The sequence below is a fragment of the Lepidochelys kempii genome, chromosome 6, assembly GCF_965140265.1.
Source record: "Lepidochelys kempii isolate rLepKem1 chromosome 6, rLepKem1.hap2, whole genome shotgun sequence".
NCBI lineage: Eukaryota > Metazoa > Chordata > Testudines > Cheloniidae > Lepidochelys > Lepidochelys kempii.
This window is the reverse complement of record NC_133261.1, coordinates 10835328-10846980: the sequence shown is the minus strand read 5'-3', so window position 1 is coordinate 10846980 and position 11653 is coordinate 10835328. Positions and strand designations below refer to the sequence as shown.

Here is an 11653-nt window from a genome sequence, read left to right as displayed (position 1 = left end):
TTGTGGCGGAAGCTGTGCTGCTTGGTTCACGATGGCCGAGCACAGTTGAGTTGGAGAGGTGGATTCATCGTAGCAGGAGAGCAGCGGTGCACCGTCTGCTGAAAGCAGTATGGCGTCTGCACGCCAAAAAGGCGCGAAACAATTGTCTACTGTAGCTTTCTGACGACACACACCCAGAAACACCTGCGAGAATGTTTTTGTCCCATCATGCACTGGGAGCTTAACCCAGGATTCCAATGGGTGGTGGGGACTGTGGGAACTGTGGGATAGCTACCCACAGTGCACTGCTCCGACATTCGATGTTAGCCTCGGTACTGTGGACGCAATCTGCCGAATTCACACACTTTAGTGGAGACACAGAAGACCGAATGTATAAAATAGCTTCTGAAAATTCGAATAGAATAATTTCGAAATAATTTCATACTGTAGACACATCTAAGAACAAAGCAGGGTTAGTCCTATAGACTTCTTAAATAGTAACTGTTGTCCAAATAAACTTTGTAAAAACATGTGGATCTGCCACAGTTTGGTTGACCATTGCTTTTGGTTGATTTTTTTTTTTCATGGATGTGGTATGACTACTGTCAAATAGATACAAAATAGAAACGCAGGTATGATATGTAGCAGAGTGTAGCCCAGACATGGAATTTCACCTCTGGGAATTATCTTCTGTCACCTTAATGGCACTTAGGATATCCCCAAAAGTATTTTCTTACTTACAGCCACTCACATCCCAGTTCCAGATCTGAATAATTATTAAATAATGTATTAATTTACTAATCTCAAACCATGTTTATTCTGGTGAAATGTTTGAAAAGGTGTCTCACACCCTGATGAATTAACAGGGGGGCTGGAACTCAGGGTGCTGGGAGTGCAGGTGCGGCAGCCAATGTGCCCTCTAATTTTTGACAGGCCCTGTGCACAAAAAATTTCTTCTGTGCAAATTTTTGTGCACGCGGTGTTTCGCCGTGTGCACGGGGTTTAGGATCTGTGCGCACGCGCACAGGCCGAGCTTAGAGGGAACAGTGGTGGCAGCCCCCCCGGGTTGAAGTGGTTTCCACCCTACACAGGGCGCCCAGCCCCCCACTGTAACATTGGTGCGATACCCGCCTTTGCACAAGGGATGGGAGCCACCAACCCACAGGGAACCGGCTTCACCCCGTCTCCCCTAGTGGCTCCCCCTGCAACTCGCTTCCCCGACCGAGATGGTTAAGGGTTAAACCCACAGAGCTCGGGGTCCTCCGCAGCCTAGACAGGCCCAGGCATGACTGCGCGAGGGGGCGGGCGAAGGGAGGGACCTTCTCGTGCCCGCCGCGGAGACCCGAGGGCCGAGCCCGGCCCGAGCGGCGCGTGCGGGAGCGAGCCCCCTCTGCAGGCTGCAGCCCCGGCGCGCGGGGCGGTGAGCGGGGCCCGGGGAGGCGCCGCCAGAGGCGGCCGCGGAGGGAGGGAAGCGGCCGCGGAGGCTGCGAATCGCTGCCCGGGGAGGAGGCTGCTGGTGCCGGAGCCGAACCGCGCCTGGGACCGGAGCCACCCCCCGGGGGCCGGTCTGTGCAGCGGAGCCCGGCAGGGTCCGCGCCCCAGCCAGCGAGAGCCCGACCGAGCCCCCCCGCTCGCTGACGGGGGCAGGCGGGACCCTTCCCCGGTGCGGGGCTGCGGGGGCTGCCGGGTTCTGACCCCTCCCCGCAGAGCAGGCACCGGCCGGGGCTGGGGGGCGGCTCCGTTCGGTCGGTTCCCCTGGCCTGTGCCACGGGGGCTGGGCCCGGCCCGCTCGGGACACCGGGCTCGGCGCCGGGCCGGGGCCGCTGCACACACCGGCGATGGGAGCGCGGGGGGAGGCTGCGCTGGGTCCGTGGGTACCGCGGGGGGAAGGTTCCTTCTGTGAGCGCCCCATCGGGCAGCGTGCTGGGGATCCAGCCCGGGGCCTCCAGCGCTACCAGCCTGGGCTGCTCCTGCTTGAGCTGCAGCTCTCTGGCTGGGGCTCCCAGGGTCTGTGCAGATGGCAACTGAAACCTGCAGCCGGGCTGTGCCAGCTGATGGGGCTCAGCCTAGGGGCAGTTTAATGGCAGTGCAGACATTTGGGCTCCTGCTGGAGCCTGGGCTTTGGGACCCTGCTCTGTGTAGCTCAAGCACTTCTCTCTTCCATCAACAGAAGTTGGTCCAGCAAGAGAGATTCCCTCCACCACCTTGTCTCTCTAATATCCTGGGACCGACAAGGCTACAACACTGTAACCCTAATTCCCGCCCCATAGAGAGGGCAAGCCCGGGGGGGAGCGACTGGAGAGCGAACCCACCCTGTGCTCACCCCACAGTGCAGCTCCAGCAGCTCCTGTGTTCTGTACGGCTGAGTCCAGTGCCCCACTCTCACCCCGCAGCAGTGGCTTCAGCAGGGTCTTGAGGGGCTGGGCCCGGTGTCCTGTTCTGGGCATTGCATCATGGCATGTGAGGTTGCAGTGCTGCCCAGGTTTGGTCTGCCCAGCCCCCCAGCATGGTGACAGAGGGTCGGGTGTGCCGGCTAAATGTAAGTGGGGCTGTGTCCTGGTGCTCTGGATTGCAGCAACACTCACTGAAGTTTGGCCTGCCTGCCCCTTCATGACAGAGAGTCAGGAGGACTAACCCTCAGCAGTGATGCAACCCTTTGTGCCCGAATACAATACCCACAGCCGTGGGCTGGGCCCCGCTGCTGGAGCCACAACTGTGGGGTGAGTAATGGACACAGAAAAAAAGTCACAGGAAAACACTGTCCATTACTTTTTTCACATTGAGACAAACCTGCACCCATAATAATGGTACGAACTTTCAAGCCTCCCAGACCCTCCCACTTGCGTGGACCACTGTGCATCTGCATCACCTGCAACAACTCTTCCTCTACCAGTGTATAAACTTTGCCATGCTGAGTTGATTTGTTTGTCCTTTCAGATGTCAGTGACGTTTGAGGATGTGGCCATGTATTTCTCCCCAGCGGAGTGGGTGCTGCTGGGCGAGGAGCAAAGGCAACTTTACAAACACGTTATGTGGGAAAATTACCAGACTCTGGTCTCATTAGGTGAGGAGCTGTTTTCCAGAGAATTCTGGCTCTTGTAGTTCCCCAGACAGGGCACATGAGCAGAAAAGGACCATATGTTCTGCAGGCAACAGGATGAAAGGGCACCAACACCACAGTTAAGGTGAAAGACAGACTGGGTTCATCTATGCTGGACCCATGACACGGCTGTGGCGAGCCTGGATCAGTTGACTTAGGACATGGGGCTCAGGCTAAAAATTGCATTGTAGATGTTCAGGCTCGGGCTGGAGCCTCTGCTCTGGGACCCCTCCCCAAATATCCACTTAGCAATTTTACAGTCCCACAGCCCAAGTCTCTCAAGCCCAAGTCATCTGACCCAGGCCAGCTACAAGTATTTAATTGCTATGTAGACATATCCACAGGAGGGAGAGGGGTGCTGGGCCATAGTAGAGTAACTCTCCTAGGCCAAGGAGAAATATACACTATGTGCCACACCTGTTGCCCCCAATCCCCTCAGACACTGCAGTCCTCTCCAACTCCTCTTTCCGCAGGTGCAAGGTTGTTTGCAATTCAATATCCTGCCATTGCTAGGCACCAGGAGTGCTGACCATAAGCTGCAGTTCATGTTTCCATGGAAAATCATTTCAAATACATAGATTAGTTTATTGCCTGATTGGCACAAACATTTCATATGGAGCTGTGCAAAGTGCAGCAGTTCCATGGCTAGAAGTACTTACCTTAGATCTTATGAGCAGTGATGCTTTTGTTTAAGCAGGAATCCAAACCCCCAAGTCAGTGGTGATCTCCAGGATAGAGCGAGGGGAAGAGCTGTGTGTCCAGGGTCCCACAGAAGATGAAGATGGGGTCATCCTGAGAGGCACCCACCCAGGTGAGGAGGGAGTTAAAGTGTTGTGCAAGGGACAAATGAGTAGCTTGAAGGCAGCTGAAATCCTGGTACATTTTGGCCAAAGTGACAATACATTTCAGAATGTTAGTCTTTTAGACTAATTCTATTAGGCTTTTTTGCAACCGTATCACATTGTCAGCTCTCATTCATTCATGATCCACTATAACCACCACATTATTTTCTGCTGTACTGCTGCCAAGCCAGTTATTCCCCATTTTCTAGTTGTGCATCTGATATTTTCTTCCACTTTCTACTTGTGTTTCTTGAATTTCATCTTGTTAATTTTGGACCAATTCTCCACTTTGTCAAGATCATTTTGTTTTCTAATTCCATCCACTAAAGTGTTTGTAACCCCTCCCTGGCTGTCGGAATCATTGACCGAGCAGCACTTGGGAATTTCCTTTCTCACTTCAGGCACAGTTTTGTAGAGACCCAACATCGTTCCATCGCTTTTGTGGGCTCTCAGTTGACATTAATAAAGGATTTCCTTATTACTCCCCAGGACTGCTTGGGAGGCAACATCATGTTGTGTGAGTGAGGAGACCTGGACTCCATTCCTCACTCTGCCACTGAGCTGCTGGCTGAGCTTGGACAATGTTGTATTAATTCATGTAGAATATATGGGCCCAGAGAGACAAAGGTGTTAACATGACACTGTCATGGCCAGTATTAAAGAATGTTAAATAAGGTTTGGGGTTTGGAATACAGAGGCTGTAGCCTGCTCAGTACCATGGAAAACAGCATGAAAAATTCTTTCTAACCTTTTATTAAATATACAGAAAAAGAAGGAAAAAAGTTTAGGCATCTGAAATGTCAAATGTTAAGTATGACTTTGTTAAAATAAATGTCCCTTGTTTCCTTGCCCTTTAGCTGGAGAGAGTCTTTAGACAAAAAGCCTCTGTTTGAAAGTCTTTTAGATTATATTAAAGATGGTAATAACTCTGCTTTTGGGCAAAAGAGAAGCAGTTAGTTGAAATGGGCTGGAGCTGTTGTGGTGATGTTAAAATCTGATCCTGTTTCTTAGAAGACAAAACAAGACAAACACACACAAGAGGGAAGAGAAAAGCACAGCAAATATAGAACATGCAGCTTCTGTCTCTGGCTGACTCTTACTTAGAGCTTTGTGGCTGCAGAAACACAGGCATGGCATGCAGTCTGATCAGACCTATCTGGTAAACGTGTACCAGCGTTGAGCTGGTCTGGGCTGTGCTTCTGTCTGCCTCTTTGATCACAGGCTTACAGCAATGTTGCAAACTATGGCAGTTTTGGCCAGCTAAGCCCGACTCTTATTTAATCTAAAGCAAAGGGAGAAAAATTGGAAAGAGAAGAAATAAGTTGAGGAACTAAAAGAACTCATAGTGCTTGGCGGAGAAGGGGACAAAGTCTCACATTCCAGGTGATTTTTGGGAGTTAGCCAGAACTGGAAATGGTGACAGCATCCTCAGGCTCCCTCTCTCTAGTCCAGTCTTGTTAGTACATCTCTTAGGGTAAGGATGAAGAAGATCTGGGGTCCCAAAAGAGGATCAGGGTGGTAGCATGATGGTATCACTCACTGCAGCAGTTGTTGGCACGCACCTGCTGTTGCTGCTTTTTTCAGTCAGCGAGGGTTGCATTCAATCCTGCTCCTTTTTTTCCCCTCAAAGGTGTTTACTTTTGAAAAACCCCAAAAGGAAGTAATAGGCAAAACAGCCCAGCCCCTCATTGGGTTTTTCTCCAGTTAGGGCTGATTTCTGACACATTCATTTTGGTTTATTAATTTACGGTTCCATGCTTGTCTTGTTTACCAATCATAATTTTAACACTATTCTTGAATTGCATTATAGGCCTTTTTTGTTTGGACTAATTCTATCTTTTTGTTTATATTTTGCACCTTTTCCCATTGACATTTATTGTAGGATATTGTAACACTTTATAAAAACTGTGAGAAAGTTTATAATTATACTGTCAATTAGGGTAATTTTGTGGGCCCAATTATTACAACAGCAAGTTAGTCCTTTGACTCAGGTTCTCTCCCACCCTCTGTATATTTAGTGTATAAGCTCAACATCAGGACGATCTCTGTGGTTTTGTGCAGCACCTGGTGCTATACAACCATAAACTCAGTTGTGCTACCACAATACAAATTGAAAATCAAGCCCCCATTTTATGCATCATTTATGATGGTGGGGAAAGGGCTTCTCTCAGTGATATTCATTCGGTCCATGTGCTGTCAACCAAAGACCTTTTGTCTTGGTGCAGATTTTCCAGCTGCAGAGGAGACCTGGGACTGGTCACTAATTGAAAGCTGCTTGGGCTTCTTCCTCACACAAACGTCTTCCCCTGGAGCAGGTAGGGAACCAGCTCTGCCCTTTCCATTGTGGAAGCTGGAAAGCTCATTTCTGGAGTCATCCATCAGCTGCAAACTCTCCTCTCACAGAGCATTACAATAGGGATTGAAGCCCAAACATGAAAAGAGCTACAGTTCCTCACCCTGACATCCCCGTAGAAACCCCATCTCTCCCCTTACGCAGATTCCCCCAGTCTCTCCCCCTCCCCCATTTTCCATAGAACACGGAGCCGTTGGGATCCCATCACAGTGTGAGTGTTCCGTGTGTGTCCCTCGGGAGAGGGTTGTCAGTGCTGGTGTGTGGTGATGCTGTTCTCCCCACTGAGATGGGCCTCAGAGTAGGGAGAGAATCATGGGGGCTAATTCTCATGTTCATTGACTTGGGGGACTATTAGCAGGGTCTGTGGGACATTGATCTTCTCCTTCTTCCCCAGCACTGGGGCTCCTGGGAGTTTGGCCTCTTGCACTCAAGTGCCAAGAGCCAGCACTGCTCTGAGGAGGGGGGGCACGGGGCTGACTCAGGCTCATCCCTTTGCTGGGAATATTAGTGGTTTCCCCTTGTCAACAGCGCAGAAAATAACATTTGGATACTCTTCCCCACCCAGAGGGTGCCAGGACCCTGAGCAGAGCTGAGGGGCAGACTCCTGAGGAAGGGTCTGGCAACCTGGAGCCACTCAGGCCTTTCCCAGGGACATCAGGGGAGAACCATTCCCAGAAAACTGAGTGGGAAAGACACCACAAAAGGCAGGACAGGCCACAAGGGCAGAGGAAGAACCTGACCAGGAAGGAGCCAGCAACCCCAAGAAGCCATCAGAGGAGATCCAGGTCACATCTAAAGCTGCCTGAAAAGGGACAAACTGAGCCCAGAAAGAGCTTATATACCTGCCGTGTGTGCAGGGAAGAATTCAAGGTGCAGAAAGACCTGATAAGCCACCACTGGATGGTTCATAGGAGACAGAATCTCTATCAATGTAGCGAGTGTGGGGAGAGCTTCAGGAGAAAGAAGGCATTCAAAGCACATGGGAAAACCCACAGAAAGGAGAGAGCCCATCCCTGTTCTGAGTGTGGGAAGATATTCAACCAGTTATCACTGCTCACTGCCCACCAGAGAATACATACAGGAGAGAGACCCTATCGCTGTGCTGAGTGCGGAAAAAGATTCTTCCAAATAACAGCTCTTACCATCCACAAGAGAATCCACTCAGGAGAGAGACCCTATGCCTGCGCTGAGTGTGGAAAGCGATTTATGGATTCATCAACATTTCGTAATCACCAGAGAATCCACTCAGAAAAGAGGCCCCATCACTGTAACCAATGTGGCAAAGGCTTCAAACTTACATCAAGTCTTACTAGACACCTGAAAATCCACAGCGGAGAGAAACCCTTCCTGTGCCACGAGTGTGGGAAACAATTCTGCCTACGAGAACATCTCATTAGACATCAGAGGATCCACACTGGGGAGCAGCCCCATTGCTGTGCTGAGTGTGGGAAAAAATTCAGTCTCCTTCAAAGTCTCAGGAGACACCAAGGAATCCATCGTACGGGGGGACCCCATCGATGCGATGAGTGTGGGAGAATATTCGGTCATCCAGAAAGTCTCACTCTGCACCAGAGAATTCACACTGGGGAAAGACTCCATCACTGTGGTGAATGCGGGAAAAAGTTTGTCCGTCTAGTACAACTCAGAGTCCACCAAAGAATCCATACTGGGGAGAGACCCTATTACTGCACTGAGTGTGGGAAAAGATTCACCCAATCGTCAGGCCTTATCAACCACCAGAGAATCCATTCAGGAGAGCGACCCTATCCCTGCACTCAATGCGGGAAGGTCTTTGCTCACTCATCGTCTCTTACCAAACATCAGAAAATCCATTTGGAAAAGAAGCCATACTCCTGCGCTCGGTGTGGGAAGCGGTTTGCTCGCTCATCATCTCTTACGAAACACCGGAGAACCCACTCAGGAGAGCGACCATATTCCTGCACTCAGTGTGGGAAGCGCTTTGCTCGCTCATCATCTCTCACTAAACACCAGAGGACCCACTGAGGATAGAGACTCCTGACCCTTGTGTTTGATTGGAGAAACCTCTTCAATTTCTCATTTCACTCTTTTCCCAAAGCCTGTAAAAGAGGGAACCTGCTCCCCCACTCTGAACTGCTCCCACCTCCTCACTAACCAGACATTAGGTTCAGTCCTGGGTTTGTTAAAATAATTTGTGTGGCCCTGGAGATGGGAGAATTTCACCCTAGAGGCGCCTAAACAATCATTGTGGATTGCAGCTGGGACAGGGATGTCAGGAGTCAGGACTGCGCTTTACAGGCTCTGATTTCTCCCAGGCCATTCACTCACTGCGGCTCCCATCCTCTCAGGTTCCTTGAAAAATAGACAAAAATTCTGGCACAGACTGAAAAGGAACTTTTTTCTCCTGCATTAATGAAAGGCAGCGACATCTCCCGCATGTCCTGAATCAAAAGGAAGGGCATTTTGATTTGGCTTTGAGATAAAATTATGAAGCAAGCTGTTGTAATAGTTGGCTGTATGCATAATGCAGCCAGGGCCCTGTCTCACACCTAATTACCAGGCAAGCAATACCAGCTAGGACCAGAAGATTGGAGACTGGAGTTTCTGGGTCACACCAATGATAATACGGCTAAAGTCAAGACACCCCTTTTCTGAAATAGTTGAACCTGTCAGACAGTACATGAGACACAACATTTCTTAGAAACAGCGGCAACAGGTGGTGTGGGACTATATTTTATTTTGATGATGCACTTCTTGATGGATAGACAAGTCAGATTTGCATCCCCTTGTTCAGTCATTGTCAACCAGGGGTATGTGTACCCCTGGGGGTACACAGAGGTCTTCAGGGGGTACATCTTCTCATCTAGATATTTGCCTAGTTTTACAGCAGGCTACATAAAAAGCACTAGGAAAGTTACAAACTAAAATTTCATACAGACAATGACTTGTTTATATTGCTCTATATACTATACACTGACATGTAAGTACAATATTTATATTCCATTTGATTTATTTTGTAATTATATGATAAAAATGAGAAAGTAAGCAATTTTTCAGTAATAGTGTGCTGTGACACTTTTTTGTATTTTTATGTCTGGTTTTGTAAGCAAGTATTTTTGAAGTGAGGTGAAACTTGGGGTATGCAAGACAAATCTGACTACTGAAAGGGGTACAGTATTCTGGAAAAGTTGACAACCACTACCCTAGTCTCTCTGAATCAGCTCTCACATGCTCCTCGGAATAACCATATAAAATGAAAGATCCTTCTTCATTACAACAGGATACATTGTGGTGACAGGTGGTTTAACTTACATCTTTATCCAGCTTCTTGACCTCCCCATCCTGTTCCTGTGGGGCTCAAGTACAAACAGTATGCTGTTTGGTTATGGATTGCCTTCTTTATCATCTTGATGGTAGATGCATGCACTTGACGTCTCTGGATGCTGCTGCCATGATAGCGTGACCACATCACTTACCCAACATCTAATTCATTGTTTGTGCCATGAGAAGCCATACGCCAGAAAAAAGGCAAGGGCAGGGATGAGGGATTGATATAGTAGAAGTTTCAGAGAGCTGCTTCCTGTTACAATGGTTTGTTTTCTGAATAATTTGAGTTTGTGTCCCTGGAAGAGGAAGTGGCACTTTAAGTCCACTAACACTGAGATGTACCTGGATCTCAACCCTGACACGTAATGTCAAGAAGTGAGGGAAATTATCTCTGAGCACCTTTGCTCTACTTTCCAGGCTGGGACTTGTTTGCTGCTAGTTGTAGGTGTTTTCAATAAACAACTTGTGGAGTTGCAGTCCCAGCCCAGAGTGTGACATGGATGTGAAACAGCCAGGGTTCATAGAGCAGGGACAGAGATGGGATCCTGCGTGAGAACAGACAGCTCAGAGAACCCTGTTTGAGGAGAGAGAGAGAGAGAGAGAGAGAGAGAGTCTTAAACAGAGAGGGAGAGAAACTGGTCCCGGCAGCGTTCACAGATGAAACTGAGCAGCAGCACAGGGCCAGTGTCTCCTCGTTCCTCCAACTGGGGAAATCCGTGGCCATGCCTCTCTTTCGGAGGGTGACGATGAGATGCAACTTTATCTCACTGTTGTGTCATCATTCCTGGAGGGAATAAAATAATACAATAGAATTATGAGTCTGAAATGGCTGCCTCCCATGTGTGTAAGTGAAGCCCTGCAATCTTCCTTGCACTGCTGAATTTGCCATGTTCCAGTCACTCTTGGGAGATGATGTTGGGGAAAAGCAGCCATCTTGCCTTTCTTTTTGGAGCTGGTTATGCCAGCTGCAGTTCAGCTCAGTTGTAATCTGCTTTAAATCATTATCTGCACTCTAAAAATGGGGGTGGTAGAGCATTGAATTTGTTAAAATCTCCCAGAATACGTTGTGCTTATGCTAAGCTTTATTGTGCAAATTTACTAGTTGTTAAATTGTTCTAACCTTTGTTCATTGTATATGCAGAATCTGTCAGATGTAAGATGTATACTCTGTTAAGGTTTGCCAAATATGAAGTGTGTGCTAGGTACAGTGAGTGCAAATATTTCTTTGGTTTTATGCTCCTTGTGTGCTATGGTCTACCGCCAGCTAAACTGTTGTGTGCATAATTAGATAAGAAAAGGTGTGTAAGGTCTGTGGATTCTGGAATTTTCTGTCTTCTAAATGAGGAAAATACAAATATGAGTAAAACTGAACTCATAGTTTGGAACAGAGTGAAGATGTAAACTGCTGCAAGACAGTTCTCCAGATTGGGTACATACTGACCTTCCTGTATTACACTGATTTTACTTCCAATCAATAAATCGGTTGAGTTTGGTTATCTGACATCTTGACTCACTATCAAACTCCAATTGCTGATAGTAGTTATTGTGTATCTCTCTCCCCTTAGTGACTCTGAGCTGTACTAAGACTGAACTGCCTCAGGGATACATGTTAGGGAAACAGTTTGCCAGCCCCAAATGGTTAAAACTCATGAGATTTTTCTAAAATAATAAAAGTTGGAGGTTTTTTCTTGCTTTAGGTTTCTGAGCTGTTAGGTGCACTGGTTTCATGTTTTCAAGGTTTTTCTCTGCTACCATGAGGGCTAGAAACTTACTTTTTGTAATGAAAGCTGAAATTCTCATGCAATACAGTGGAGACAACCTGAACCCCTGCTCCATTCCTACCCCCTGAGTGCCATCCCCATCCCTCCCCTCAACCAGCTTTGGCAATTTCCCAAGCAGACAGACTCTCCTGGTCTGTATCTGGGCTCATGTGACAGTTGCTGAGTGATCAGCATGGGCTCCAGGGTCAGTTTATCATTATGGCCCTTTTTATTTACTCCTCAGACAGAATCATTTATTAGGAACCTGAGCTGCAGGCACAGTGCCCTCTGCCCCTGGAGCTTCAGCTGGGGT

General features: G+C 48.3%; 1 protein-coding gene across 1 annotated transcript; it reads left to right on the top strand.

The window, feature by feature from the left end:
- The first annotated feature begins 1071 nt into the window (after window positions 1-1071).
- LOC140913653 (uncharacterized) lies at window positions 1072-11107 on the top strand. Its single transcript, XM_073350411.1, has 5 exons — window positions 1072-1642; window positions 2917-3043; window positions 3774-3890; window positions 6147-6236; window positions 6840-11107. The coding sequence occupies exons 1-5, from the start codon at window positions 1265-1267 to the stop codon at window positions 8276-8278; spliced, it is 2151 nt and encodes a 716-aa protein (XP_073206512.1). The 5' UTR covers window positions 1072-1264; the 3' UTR covers window positions 8279-11107.
- The last annotated feature ends 546 nt before the right edge of the window (window positions 11108-11653 follow it).